We start from the raw sequence: 15,180 nt of genomic DNA, 5'->3' as shown, positions 1-15,180 counted from the left end.
ATTACTAACCTTGATTTGCATTTATATTGCAAGATGAAACAGGGTGCAAGCAATTCAAGGTGTAGTGAGAGAAAAAAAAACAGCTAAAAATACAGAAGTCACTCAAACTTATAAAATCTGGATACAGTGACCTACTTTTGGTATGGCTGAATTTCTCTTTGTCTGATGTATCTACATACCAATTTTCATGAGTTAGTAGGAAATAAAATATAAGACATTAATGGCATAACAAAATGAATGAGCTAACGCAAGTACACATAAAAACAAGTACCCATAACACATGTATGCATAAACACAAGTACACATAAACAAAAGTACATATAAACACAAGTATGCATAAACACAAGTATGCATAAACACAAGTACACATAAGCACAAGTACACATAAACACATGTATGCATAAAGGATTTGGATTTGTACCATAGCTTTAACAATTTTGCAGTCATATCGCTTTATGCATAAACACAAGTATGCATAAACACATGTATGCATAAACATGTACACATAAACACAAGTACACATAAACATAAGTAAACATAAACACATGTACACATAAACATAAGCAAACATAAACACATGTACACATAAGCACAAGTACACAAAAATGCAAGCAGGAATGGGTAAAACACTATATTCCTTTATAACTTTGTTGAAGATGGATAATAAATAAGGGATATGAAGGTGGAGGTTTTGTGACATAATCATCCACTGTTTGTTGTCTTCCTTTCAAGGACCACCTCATTCCATGTGTAAATTACACTGGCTTTTCAGCTAGGCATGGACTCTTACCTCTGCTTGTTTAATTCCAGATTTTAAAGATCTGAGTAAATAACATGTTAAATTCTGTATAACCCTTGCAGACTGATTGCAATAAAGTCACTGCCTACACATTACCAACTAATTAATGTAGGACAAATGTCCTTTTGGAAGTAACTGAAAGTGAATGAAAGTCACAAATAAGCACTAAATGAAAATTACTCATAGACTATAATTAAAATGCCCTAACTGAAAGGCACTAATGGCCGCAACTAACAGTTACTAAAATGCATTCAATTGTTAGTCACTTTTAAGTTAGGAGACTGCTGAATACAGAACAAAGTCTACCCAAATAAATGGTATATGCAGGTCAGGTTAGGAGACTGTTGAATACAGAAGAAAGTCTACCCAAATAAATGGTATATGCAGGTCAGGTTAGGAGACTGTTGAATACAGAACAAAGTCGACCCAAATAAATGGTATATGCAGGTCAGGTTAGGAGACTGTTGAATACAGAACAAAGTCTACCCAAATAAATGGTATATGCAGGTCAGGTTAGGAGACTGTTGAATACAGAACAAAGTCTACCCAAATAAATGGTATATGCAGGTCAGGTTAGGAGACTGTTGAATACAGAACAAAGTCTACCCAAATAAATGGTATATGCAGGTCAGGTTAGGAGACTGTTGAATACAGAACAAAGTCTACCCAAATAAATGGTAGATCAGATATTTATGTCATTGATAAACTATTTTGTGAAGGAAAAAAACTGCTGCAGAAAGTGTGATGAACAAACTCCAGCAAATGATCTGAGAAAAGAGATCATGGATGGATGAGATGTAAAAAGCACAAATATAAAGAAAATGATACAAGATCTAAAATAACAATCACTTTTTTTTTAAATTACAATGTGTCAATCGGGGAGACATACATAAAAGTATGTTCAGTGAGTTTGCATCTAAAAAAGAGATACACAATAGACTGATGGATGAAATTTTAGCTTGCTCACACCCATACTACAACATGGTATCAAAATCAAAAGATTTACCTATGGCAAAAATGAGTCAAATCGAAATATTCATGTGAGCAAATATTAAAATTGTAGCTTAAATAATTCAAAAGATATTTTTGTTTTCACTTTTGTTAAACAAAAGTCAACAACATAAACACTATAGTTAAGAAGTATTATTAATTCTCTGCTACATAAGTTAATGTTTTTTAGATACATAAAAATGTGAAGCATAACAAATATTCAAGTGAGCATATATTTTAACAAAATAAATAAATTTTCTTTTTTACCAAGGAAAATTATAAATCAATAAAAAATTTTTTTAGTTTTTATCATTATAACATTACTGAAAAATTATTTTACAATTTTGGCACATAGAAAAATTTAAGAGTATATTCTGATCATTATACCTGTATAATTTTGTTCATGGAAGAATTTTTTATGTGCTTTAAAATCTTGAGAGAACTCATCCACCATCAAATCAGTGAAGCCGCATGACAAACCATAGCTGCCATTTTTCACACTCGAAATTTACAAGTTCTCTGTCTGTGTCTACATCACTAAATCATCTGAAGTTGGTAATCTATAAAACTTAATTGCTGCCTACATCAATATCAGAGCCTTTAATTAAGTTATTGAAGCTATCATAGTTGTGATTCTAGTCATGAAAACTCAAGAAAGTACTGAATGAAATCCACAGCCGCCATTTCGGAGAGAGGTGAATACAACCCAGTTACTTTAAATAGCAGATTATGACCAGATCTTAAACAGTAAAAAATGTGATCTGATGTAATGGTCATTCACATCAGTGAATGTAGTATCTAATGGAGATTTCCCCAAAGGTGGCACTACGAAAGCCCGCTCAATATGGCTGATGCTTACAGCAGGCATTGAAAGGCACTTCCATAAGAATGGTATAGAGGCATCAAAATGCACTTCCCTGGCAATCAGGTAGAGGCATCCAAAAGCGCTTCCATGAGAATGGAGTAGAAGCATCCAAAGGCGCTTACATGAGGTAAAGGGTTAAATGATATGAATCGTCAGCAAGGAATTGATTTTACTATGTCTGGAAATCTTATGCCAATGAATTGTTGGTTAGCAAGTAATGCAGTTAGTACAATGCATAAAGTCCATTAATTCATTCATGTAATTAGACTTTGAATTCTTTCCAATCAAGAAATCAGGTGATGTGCCCAACACATAGTCCAGTAAGTGATTTATAGTCCAGAGGGGTATAGTGTGGTTTGTTTTGTCTAGGTTATGTCACTGACCATTTAGGAATGCAGCTAGCACTGGGAAAGACATTAATTTTGTGGCAATACAATTGTGTATCAGCATCAGGTTGCAAATTGACCTGTACAAGCCTTAGTTCTGTTGAATTATGATAAGACGATATCTGATGTAACAAGAGCGGGGGATTATTGTTTGATACCATTAGTAAATAGCCTGGCAAAATTTAAGTTGCATTTATATGTATTTATTTCAAAGGGCAAAGCATAAAACAGACAACCAGGTCAATGTTGATGATTCTGAAGAGGCTGGAGAGATAGAGAAGATAGAAAAAGTAATATGGTGACTCTGACCTGTCAACAACATTGACTTTGGACAGACCAAAAGCAATTAGGTTATGCAGGCATGCTCAGCAAAATTAATTCAGTCATCACTTGATTCTATGATGAAATGTGTTTTATGCATATAAAAGAATGACTGACTGCATTTCTTATCAACTTGGTAATTTTATTTCCATGAGAAAGTGTATCATTCAAATGTTCAATTTCATTTTGTTTATGTAATTAAATTGTTATATTTGACATACGTGGGCTTGTGGTGTTCTATTCTATATCTCTGCTAAGATTTCTGTTAATCCATCCATTAATTTCGTATTTCATGTTATTATTTATTTTATCTGGGCTATAACACAGTGACTGATCATTCCTTGATAATGATTAGCAAAGCAAAGCTCCACCTAACAACTGGACAACCCTAACACAAGAAATGCCTATAAACAAACTCCAAACAGCAAAAGGTTGATTTCAAGTATTACTTTTTATAACTGAATTCCTACATGATTTCGGAAACTGTCCATGACTGAACAACACAACCTGCTGCTATGTGTCACTAATATATTACTCATAACTGCATCCTCAAGAATACCTTTAATATATTCTACAACATTTTCAAGGAGAAAAAGTCTCAAGATTAAATATAGTAATAACATGTTTAAGTAGCAACCATAACTTGCATCACAACCATGTTTGAAAACAATGGATACATTGGCATTGACAGCAAACTGAAAAAAGTGACAACTGAAAATTGAATGCATTGTTTGCTTATGAAATGCAAGCTTGCCAAGGTCACACAAAATTCACATTTAAATGTAGACAGAAACAAATAATTAATGAAAATCCTTACAAGTAAACACACAATAATTACAATATTTTGTTTAACAATACTATGCTCTTAAGTGTGTCAGATATAATGGTTATAAGAATATGATATTTATATATATTTCCACACCCAACATTATCAATCTATATACAAAATGTGTTAACAAAAATAAAAAATCTCTTCAGTTTCATAATACGGTAATTATTTGGACAAAACAGACAATATGAAACATTAAAACGTCACTGTAACAAAACTGTTGTACAATTTTGGACTTCTCTTTTTATCGCTGTAGTAATACAGCTGTTAATTACACATACAGAGTGGTGTTAATCCAAGCAAATCGACGGGGTGGGGGGGCATGTTAAGATGCTTTATTGTATGTTTGGTTGAAACAAAAATTTCAAATTAAAATCCCCACGTTATGGGGAAGCTTAGATTCTTACAAAATACATGCAAAATGTCTCCCTCGTAAATTTATTTAGGTTTATAGTTTGAATGCTTAGCTTACAACAATTTGTTTAAATCAAATGTAAAAATAGCATATGTGCACTGTTCACAACATTGTAAATTGATCGACAGAAGGACGAAATGATGGACAAACGTGCCTGTGGACGCCTGGCACTAATATTGTTACGCCCTTCTTCAGTGGAGGTACGATATCGTAACAACAGGGCACGCTGATAGTGGATGAGACAGCGCCCCCAAAGTCATTGCAATCGGAGATCATGGTCAAGTATTAAAAGTTTGAATGAACAACGTGAAACTTGCTTTTATCGCTCACTTATGATGATTAATCATTTGTTGTTACATAAGTGTTAAGAGCGATCTTCATTTACCTACTTCCATTAACGAACTGAAAATCCGCGGCAACACCAACTCTGTTACTTTTCGTCATTTTTTTTTTCCCCAAGCGTATAAAGGGAGGCCAATCAGGAGAAAGTTTTGGTAATGGTTATGAGGCCAGTAACGGACATGAGCTCTCCTTGAGTTGAATATTATTAAGTAAGGTAAAATAATAGAATAAAATAGTGACAAATATTCATACATATAATTATATTGTTATAATGATAAACAATATATCAATTTTTATTTTTTTAAAAATATTTCACAATTGTATATGGTGTATTTGCATTAAGACCATTAGGATTCAAAGTATCTAACTTATAAATCCCACAGGTGCTCGCGAGCTTGATGTTAAGAAAAAAAAAACAATCATCTAAAGGAAAAATCATGCAGAGTGACAAAAAATACCGTAGATTACCCCCATGACCCGTTTTGACATAGGACCCTCTCTATCATAATATATAAGAGAGAAGGTACGGAACTTTAAATAGTTCGTTCCACCCATGACCCTCGATTTCCTTCTACTATTTCCGTCTTTAAAGACACACGGCCAAACTATATGGCTTGTTTTACTCCTGATATATTTTTATATTCATCAAGCCATTATTGACTTTCTGCGTTGTACCAAACTGAAGTTACGGGCTCCGAAGCGTGCGATTTTCGCAAAGTTTTACTCCGAGACAAAGTCTGGGCTCATGTGATAATAAGTATAACCTTTTGAGCCAGTCATATTTCGGCGTTGACGTGTGTGCCGCATATTTTATTTTGAAAATAGAGTCGCATGTATACGATGTCTGTGCAGTGAAGAAGACAGTGTAAAATTCTTCATGGATCAGGATACCTAAAGTTGAATCAAGTTAATGGTAAGTAAAAACTTACTTTTGCATCTACTACTGGTATGTGATTCACGAAGGGTTGCACCGTAGAGTCGTAAACATGGTACATGTAGCTCTTTTCACCGGTTTTCACATGTGCACGCACTTGTCTCAGCAGTAAAAAAAAAAATTCCCCTGCCTTAGATTTGTGAAAACTTTGCAACATTGTTTGTGGCGTAATATTACTATAACTTACCTCTGCCATCCATGTTAGAACTTCAGCCTGAAAAGAGTTTTAACAAAATTAACCTTTAAAACATCGTATTTTAAGGTCTTAAAATATATTGCTTGAAAAGAAACAGATGTGTTAACAGACAATTTTTTCAATAGTGTGAAGAAGAAAATGATAGAGCGAATGACAAATAATTGGAAAAATGCTTTTATCGGAGCCTCAGGTGTGCTTTTTGTTAGGACTATGTGGTTTTAATCTAAGTAACAGACAAAAGCAAAAACGAACAAGTTTTGTAAATTTCAAGAAATAATTTAATTTCAGAAAATACAAAGTGAAAATTTAAAAACAGCTTACATTATTGTGAATTAAATCCCAAATAGTCCTAAAATTTCTGTCACAAATCCAAACAGATAGAGTATTCCGAATGAATCCCTATCATGTTCCAAATGAACTGCAAAGTTGAATGTCCTGATGTACCAAAGGCTTGGAAAAATGTTGATTTGCTAACAGTCTTGATATATAACGATTATATAATCAAAAATGTCTCTAAATGAATTCATAATATTCACAAAATAGTGATTTATCCCTAAAGTATTATTGATCACTTTGTGATAACAGTGAATAATTTAAATAAATAAACCTTCTCAAATATTACTTAAAGCAACTAAAATGTATTGCTTTAAATACTGATGTGAAGATAGGAATAAAGAATTTCTGTTTACTTCACCCTCGTATAAAAACTAAGACACAATAACATAACCAGGGTGAAGGTCAATTTCCCATCAAATTAATTTCCAGAACATTCTAAGCTGTAAATAAGGTCAAGTCTCTTACTACCAATTTCGTAAAGAACACGTAAAATATAATTTAGACCAGGTTTTACGCAGGGGATTACCAATGTCCTGAACTCAGATCCTTTGTAACATGTTTACCTACAAATAATAATCTTAATATACAATCTATCATCATAGACAAAACTTAGCTATGTTTACAACCCAACCAACTCTCTCTCACACACACACACACACACACACCACACAGACACAAACATTAGTCAGGTGAGCCCAAACTCCTACCTTCAATTACTCAATTATGGAAAAATGTCAACCACACAAAACAAATTAAATATGCAAAACATATCATCACGTATAAAAGCCAACACACAATACAAATTAAATACGCATAACATATCATCACTTATAAAAGCCAACACACAATACAAATTAAATACGCATAACATATCATCACTTATAAAAGCCAACACACAATACAAATTAAATACGCATAACATATCATCACTTATAAAAGCCAACACACAATACAAATTAAATACGCATAACATATCATCACTTATAAAAGCCAACACACAATACAAATTAAATACGCATAACATATCATCACTTATAAAAGCCAACACACAATACAAATTAAATACGCATAACATATCATCACTTATAAAAGCCAACACACAATACAAATTAAATACGCATAATATATCATCACGTATAAAAGCCAACACACAATACAAATTAAATACGCATAACATATCATCACTTATAAAAGCCAACACACAATACAAATTAAATACGCATAACATATCATCACTTATAAAAGCCAACACACAATACAAATTAAATATACACAACATATCAATGTCCCATGTGTTATGGAAAAATGGTTTTACGAGCGTCTAAAGTGTGCTATCAATGTCCCGACTCTTATGCAAAAATGATTTTACCACAGCCTGAAGTGAGACACATCTTATGAAGAAAAATGCTGTTACCAGTGCTTCTGTTCTCAGTGTGCCACATATTACGGAAATTGTGTTTATCGGCGCTTCAAGTGTGCAAATAGTGAGCCATTTCTTATTTAACAACTGCTTTTACCAGCGCCTGAAGTATGGTATCAATCTGCCACATCTTATGGAAAAATTTGTTTAAAAGTATTTTTTACCAACGCCTCAAGTGTGCTATCAGTGTGTTATGCTTTTACCAGCGCCTAAAGTGTGCTATCAGTGTGTCATGCTTTTACCAGCGCCTAAAGTGTGCTATGATTGTTCGGAGTTTTATGGAAAAATGCTTTTACCACTGCCTGAAGTATGGTAATAATGTAATGCTACGCTTTACGGAAAAATGATGTCACCAGCGCCCTAAGTGTTCTACCAACGTGGCATCAAGTATGCCCTCATTTAACACGTCTTATCAACAAATGCTTTTACCGGCGTCTCGGGTGTGCTATCAGTGTGTCATGTCTTATAAAATCGCAAATTTCACAACATTCCATTCGACTTCGACGCACGAACAGTTGTCGGAAAACAATATCAGTTTCCGAAGTTAAAAACAAAATCAATTATGAATGCGAATTTGAGCAGATCTGCGTGAAACGAGATCTGGCCCCGAATCAACACAGCACGGATCTTCATTGCAAACTATTGATTTTCGTAATGTCTCTATGGCAACCTGACGCATGCCTCGAATTTCCTGAGATGGTGAAGAAATGAATATGATAATGAATCGAATCAGTTTGGGTTTATAGGGTTTAGCACTAAAGTGTCAGCATGATACATGGCGGCCAGTCGGCCAGTATATTAGGTGGAAAAAGACCCGTGGAAGAGCCACTAGTCAACATCTGGAAGCTACTGGCAAGCTTCCTCGCATTCCCACATCGGACTCATGAAGATAAATGTGAGACGTGTCAATAATCTGTAACAGTGAGAGTCTTTGATCACTCGGGGCCCCCTGAATCGTACATATATATATATATATATATATATATATATATATATATATATATATATATATATATATATATATATATGAATGATGTATTTATTATTGATGTTGCTATTTATAATGTGACCTTCTTTAACTCCTATGTGACTCTACTGAGTCCATAGATTAACGATACAACTTAATATAAGCTGCAAAATCGGGGTGATAACATTTAATTTAGTCTTTCTGTTTAACATTTTTCATTCAGACATCTAAGGTTAAATACAATTGCGTGTGTTGTACTATACAAGGAAACCAAAACAATTAAAGTAATGATGTTTAGGGTAGTACGCACAACTGATCTTAGTTGTGATTAATTTCCGCGCTGTACTTTTTGGTGTGGAAAGGGAATGATAAAATTTGGAGTGGAAACGGAATGACAAAGTTTGTCCGGGGCATGGGGGAGGGTTGAATGTAGAATGTAGTTCAGAGATGTGAGCAGCTGTGTAATTTAGCAGCAAAAATGGAGGTTATATCCGGATACGGGTTCGAGGTGGTGCAACTGGATGTTGCAACGGCAGTTTCAATCAAGTTTCCACCTTTCGAACCGTCTGTATAGATATAGTGTGGGAAGTAAAGCCACTAAAGAATGTTCTGATTTATTTTTAATTTACTTGTATTTTTTTTTAAAATTGAGATGATTTGCTAAGAACTTTGTGACTTCTCAGAGGTCTTTTATTATTGGGAGGTTTTGATAATGAAGGTGGTGATATGGGAATACAAAATTTTGCAATATTCGCAACACTAATTATACTAAGTCCTGATGAGGACGAAGTCGAATGAAAACACAAGATCTGGTTCTAGGTGAAACGATGTCTTATACTAAAAGGTGAAATGAAATTGTGTTTCTGAATACCCTAGGTCTGATTCTAGGTGAGGACGATGTCCTATGCGAATATGTGAAATGAAATTGTTTCATAAAATACACAAGATCTGGTTCTAGGTGAGGACGATGTCTTAGGCTATAATGGTGACATGAAATTGTGTTTCAGAATATACAAGGTCTGTTTCTAGGTGAGAACGATGTCTTACGCTAAAAGGTGACATGAAATTGTGTTTCTGAATATACAAGGTCTGGTTCTAGGTGAGAACGATGTCTTACGCTAAAAGGTGACATGAAATTGTGTTTCTGAATATACAAGGTCTGTTTCTATGTGAGAACGATGTCTTACGCTAAAAGGTGACATGAAATTGTGTTTCTGAATATACAAGGTCTGGTTCTAGGTGAGAACGATGTCTTACGCTAAAAGGTGACATGAAATTGTGTTTCTGAATATACAAAGTCTGTTTCTATGTGAGAACGATGTCTTACGCTAAAAGGTGACATGAAATTGTGTTTCTGAATATACAAGGTCTGGTTCTAGGTGAGAACGATGTCTTACGCTAAAAGGTGACATGAAATTGTGTTTCTGAATATACAAGGTCTGTTTCTATGTGAGAACGATGTCTTACGCTAAAAGGTGACATGAAGTTGTGTTTCTGAATATACAAGGTCTGGTTCTAGGTGAGAACGATGTCTTACGCTAAAAGGTGACATGAAATTGTGTTTCTGAATACACAAGGTCTGGTTCTAGGTGAGGACAAGTCTAATGCTAATACGTGGAATGAATTTGTTTCTGAATACACAAGATCCGTTTCTAGATGAGGACGATGTCTTGTGCTAAAAGGTGACATGAAACTGTGTTTCTGAATACACAAGGACTGTTCTAGGTGAGGACGAAGTCTTATGCTAAAAGGTGAAATGAAATTGTGTTTCTGATTACATGATATCATGTATTTGGTTTTTGGGCTTAAAGACGGTAGCACAGGAGGGATTGGATGACTTGGAAGACATGCTGGTATTTTGTTAAAGAACCAGTTCGATGAAAGAATGTAAATGTTTTTTCATGTTACTATTTATTTAACGTGGATTGTACATGAAGGGGCGTATCATGGATCCTTACCCAGAAAATTGGTTTACTCCTTAATTTTATTTATTTTATTTTATGAGTGGTGGTGGTGTATATGTATGTACAGAGTTTAACAACACAATTAATCATGGCTATACAGTGAAGTGTAATTAACATAACGCACTGGCATAACATTCGTATTAAACTGGCAAAGAGAAAATTATCTCAGTCTCAGGGCTTGCTATCATCAATTTTACCTCTCTTGATACTACACGAGTGGGATTATTATTATTATTTATTTATTTATTTATTTATTTATTACTTATATCCCAACCCTGTTTCGTTGCTATTACTTTTTATTTACGTCAAGCTGATAAAGTGGCTCTTCTAAATCTCAGACCGCCGCCTCCACCCATTCCCCAACGCGTGTACAGCACATACTAGTAGTGAAGTGGGATACTATAGCGTCAATGGGACTTAGCATTAAAAATACCCTTGGGAACATATAGCGTCAAGGGAAATTTAACATGGAGAAAAATCGTGGGAACATATAGCGTCAAGGGAAATTAACAAGGAGAAAAATCGTGGGACTGTTGAGCGTCAAGGGGAATTTAAACAGGGTGGGACTGTATAGCGTCAAGGGAAATGGAACATGGAATTTTTTTTTATAAAAAATTTTTTAAAAAAAGCGGTAGGCAATGGAAAGGCTATCTCTTTTCGAGAAATATGACTGGCCCTGAAAAGGGCCTTTGGTTTATGTTAATATGCCCTTAACATAAAGGGCATTTGCGACATCTTCTTTTCCTCAAACTTCGTCTTACAGCAGGGCCATACATCAGAGTCCTCTTGAGGCAACCTTGTCTCTCTATATAGACTCTTCTTATCCACAGGCTGCTGTTGGTCCTGTGGACAACGGTCCACTTGGATCGGACATACATGAGCATGTCCGTCCTGAACATCATTGTTGACACAAGGGTTGAAGATTCAACGTCTGTCCACATGTTGAGGCTCCGAGAATAGGTGAATCAATGCAGTGAACGGCGCTTATTTATAGGGACAGGAAAGATTGAAACGGATTGAGTTCATTCACCAATCCGAACACGCGTTACAGAATTCAGTCAGCCCGCATCCAATCCGAAGAGAGTAGTCTGTGACGTCACGTAGTCTATATAGATTCGCTAGCGCTTGTGTGCAGTCAATCTATGCGACAGTGATTCAACATGACGGAAACTCAGAAAACGATCCATTGGGGTGCACCAGCAGGGGAGACTGCCCAAGGGAACTCGGACTTACTTTCAGAAGAGGTGAATTGGGATTTTGTGGATTTTCTCTCCTCGCAAGAATTTGTTCCGGAACCTTCGTTACCTTCTTCATTACCGCAAGTGGAAAATTTTAGACAGAGACAGAAAGAAGAATTGGAGAAATTTATACAACGACAAAAGGAAGCGGAACAGGCTTTTCTCCTACAGCAACAGCAACAAGAAGAAGAGGTAAGAAAAAAACAACAGCAGCAACAGCAAGAAGAAGTATCAGCAAAGAAACAAGAGGGTGAAAATCAAACGGTCACGGTACTGTTGGACATTTTAGCGGAGTTAAGAAGTCTGAAACAAATGTATCAGACTTCTTTATCACGACCGAAGAGAATACGACCTTCCCGAGCTAAACACGTCAACCCTGTGACTAAGCCTACCGTACCACCCTTAGTGATTTCAACCCAATCATTATCATCATCAACATTACGCAGTCCAGAAGTAGGCCTTGGCCGTGGCAAAGGCATAAGGCAGTTAAAGTTGATTGCTTAAACTCACCCTTTCACCATGAAGAAAAAAGGCCCTTTTCAGGGCCACCCACATTTCTCGAAAAGAAATACAATTTCAATTTGCCAATAACTCAAAAAAAAAAAAAATAAATAAACCCCACCCATTTTACCCTTATATTACGTGTCTGTGTATGAGTGCGTGAGTGTACGTTCTTATTTTAAAATCAGAACTAAAAGACTCTTACCTTATATCATTCATTTATTCTTTTATCCATTTTTTACAATCCAATTCACAATTCACAACACATCACTTTAATAAAAAGTTCATTGACTTCTTCTTTCTCCTTGTTTAGTCTCTCTGTTTTTTGAATTTCTTCACCGTCTTTTCCTCATTTTCTTCCCTTCTTCTTTTCTTCTTCTCCTGTTTCTTTGCCTCTTGTAAATAGAATTGTCTTTTTTCTTCCTCTTCTTCCTCTAAAGAATCCCTCTCTTCTTCTGAAGAATCCCTCTTTTCTTCTGACTCCTCTTGTTTCTTTTTTGGGCAATCTGGAGACCAATGTCCTTTTTCTTTACAATAATAACAGGTATCTTGACTTTTGTCTTTTTTAGTCCCTGTTTTTGTTCTTTTTTGACGGTCTGGACACTCTGAAGACCAATGCCCTTTCTTCTGACAGATATAGCAAGTATCTTGACTTTTATCTCGAAAGGAAGGAGAGTAGTCTGTCGGCTGGTCTGAAGAGAATTTTCTAATGACCCCTCGCAAAGCTCTGACGAAACGTTCCATCTGGTTAGTCTCTTCCATCGTTGTGCTCGGCTTGAGAGTGAAATGAATAGTGAAAGGATAAGACACACACCCTTTTATATACGCTGGTCTGCCATGACTATAAAGTAGTTTATGGTGTTTGAACTTGAGTCATTTGACTTTTTGCTTTCAAGATGAAACGATCTAATTCGTTCGAGAAGAAAGAAGAAGAAGAAGAAAGAAGTAAGAGGCAGAAACGTGATCTATCGCCTCGTACCAGGGCTGAAATCTTGGCACAAATTCATGCCAGTGATTTTGAAGAGGACATGAGTGAACCAGAATTTGAAACCTCTAAACCAAGTTCACCACCCTTAGTCAACCCTGAAAAATACTATTCCATTCGAGAGACGGAAAAGCGCTCCTCTAGAAAATTTAGAACCACAGCTTACAAATACACGGTGAAGTTTAAAGATTTCAAGTCCGAAGTACCGTTAGAGAAAGCAGAAGGGTTCATCACCGGAGTGATGGGATTCTCTGCTCACTGCACTCAAGCGACAATGTCAACCCAAAGAAGACGATCGCTTGAGACTTTCCATACAACACGACGGTCTGAAATCCCCTGTTTGGATCGAGTTTAGCACCCCTGCAGAATTGACCGCTTCCAAAGTCATGGACAAGATTCAACATGTGCAACAATCTAATGACCAGTTTGACATCACCGATGGAAAAGCCACATTGGACATGACCCACGTCTCTCCTCCTCAAGGGACCGGACGCAAAAAGATGTTATTGGTGAACGACCTTCGCAGCATTAAGCGTAGCCTTGTCCAAATTCACAATCCTCATGACCAGATGTGTTTAGCCCGTGCCATCGTGGTGGGACGAACCTATGCCAACAATAACGACACGGTAGAATGGAAAAGAACCTGGAAAACTATTCAACAATCCGACCGAGCCAAACAACGAAATGAAGCAGAACTCCTGTTGCAACAAGCTGGCCTGTCCAAAGACACACCCTGTGGCATTCCTGAGATGCAAAAATTGCAAGATGCCCTAGCTCCACGATACACCTTGAAAGTGCACCCTCAAGAAGTGCGCGGGTCTTTGTTGTTTCGAGGCCAAGAATTTAAGGACGGAAAATACATTCATGTCTATTATCACGATGGCCATTTCGATACCATTACCAGTATCACTGGATTCCTAGGATACGGTTATTATTGTGAGAAATGTGATTATGGTTATAACAATCGAGAGCAACACAAGCATTGTGGATCGAAATGCCCAGGATGTTTGGCCTCTCCACCCTGTCTGAGCGAAGAACCAATGCCTTGTTCAACTTGTCTGCGCACGTTTGTCAGCCCTGCCTGTTACCAGCAACATTTGAAAACACAAGGTTCACAGAAGAAATGTGATTGTCAGCTCCTGAGATTGTGCCCTACGTGTGGACAAGGCATACTTACCAACAATGCCAAGGCACACGTATGTCGAGGAAAGAAAAAATGTCACATTTGTCACCACATCGTGGACTTGGAACACCAATGCTACGTGCAAAAATACCAACCCCCACCAGAGAAAGAGGACGGTCACAAGAAGAAAGGCAATTTCATCTTTTTCGATTTCGAATGCATGCAAGAGACTGACATTCACATCCCTAATTTCTGCGTGGCTCATCGAGCGTGCGAGAAGTGCATTCAAGAACCTATCTTCAGTCATTGCCCTCACTGCAGCAAGATTCCTGGAGGACGTGAAAAAATCTTTCGGGGACCGAACACGCTAGCTGATTTTGCCCAATGGGTCTTAGACCCCATCGACAAGACGTGGAGCCAAGAGGACATCGAACGTTACGGAGATTGTCATCGTCATGCCACGGTGATGGCTCACAATTTCTCCGGATACGATGGACAGTTTCTTTTGAGATACTATACGGAACATGGCACCGAGCGTCCTAAAGTGACTTTGAACGGAGCCAAAATCA

The 15,180-nt window shown here is 36.5% G+C and overlaps 1 protein-coding gene across 1 annotated transcript in view; it reads right to left on the bottom strand.

Annotated features, from left to right (window-relative positions):
* Window positions 1-15,180, bottom strand: part of LOC149780222 (band 7 protein AGAP004871-like) — an 88,280-nt gene that overhangs the window by 50,636 nt on the left and 22,464 nt on the right. Inside the window, exon 2 of the mRNA XM_089936985.1 lies at window positions 6,069-6,095. Coding sequence (XP_089793111.1) covers window positions 6,069-6,081 — 13 coding nt within the window. The 5' untranslated portion in view covers window positions 6,082-6,095. The remainder of the gene's footprint in view (window positions 1-6,068; window positions 6,096-15,180) is intronic.

Source organism: Sinohyriopsis cumingii, chromosome 16 (assembly GCF_028554795.1).
Source record: "Sinohyriopsis cumingii isolate HCF-2022 chromosome 16, ASM2855479v2, whole genome shotgun sequence".
In the NCBI taxonomy this organism is placed as follows: Eukaryota; Metazoa; Mollusca; class Bivalvia; order Unionida; family Unionidae; genus Sinohyriopsis; species Sinohyriopsis cumingii.
Note: the sequence above shows the minus strand (reverse complement) of the source record. Positions and strands in the feature narration are given on the sequence as shown.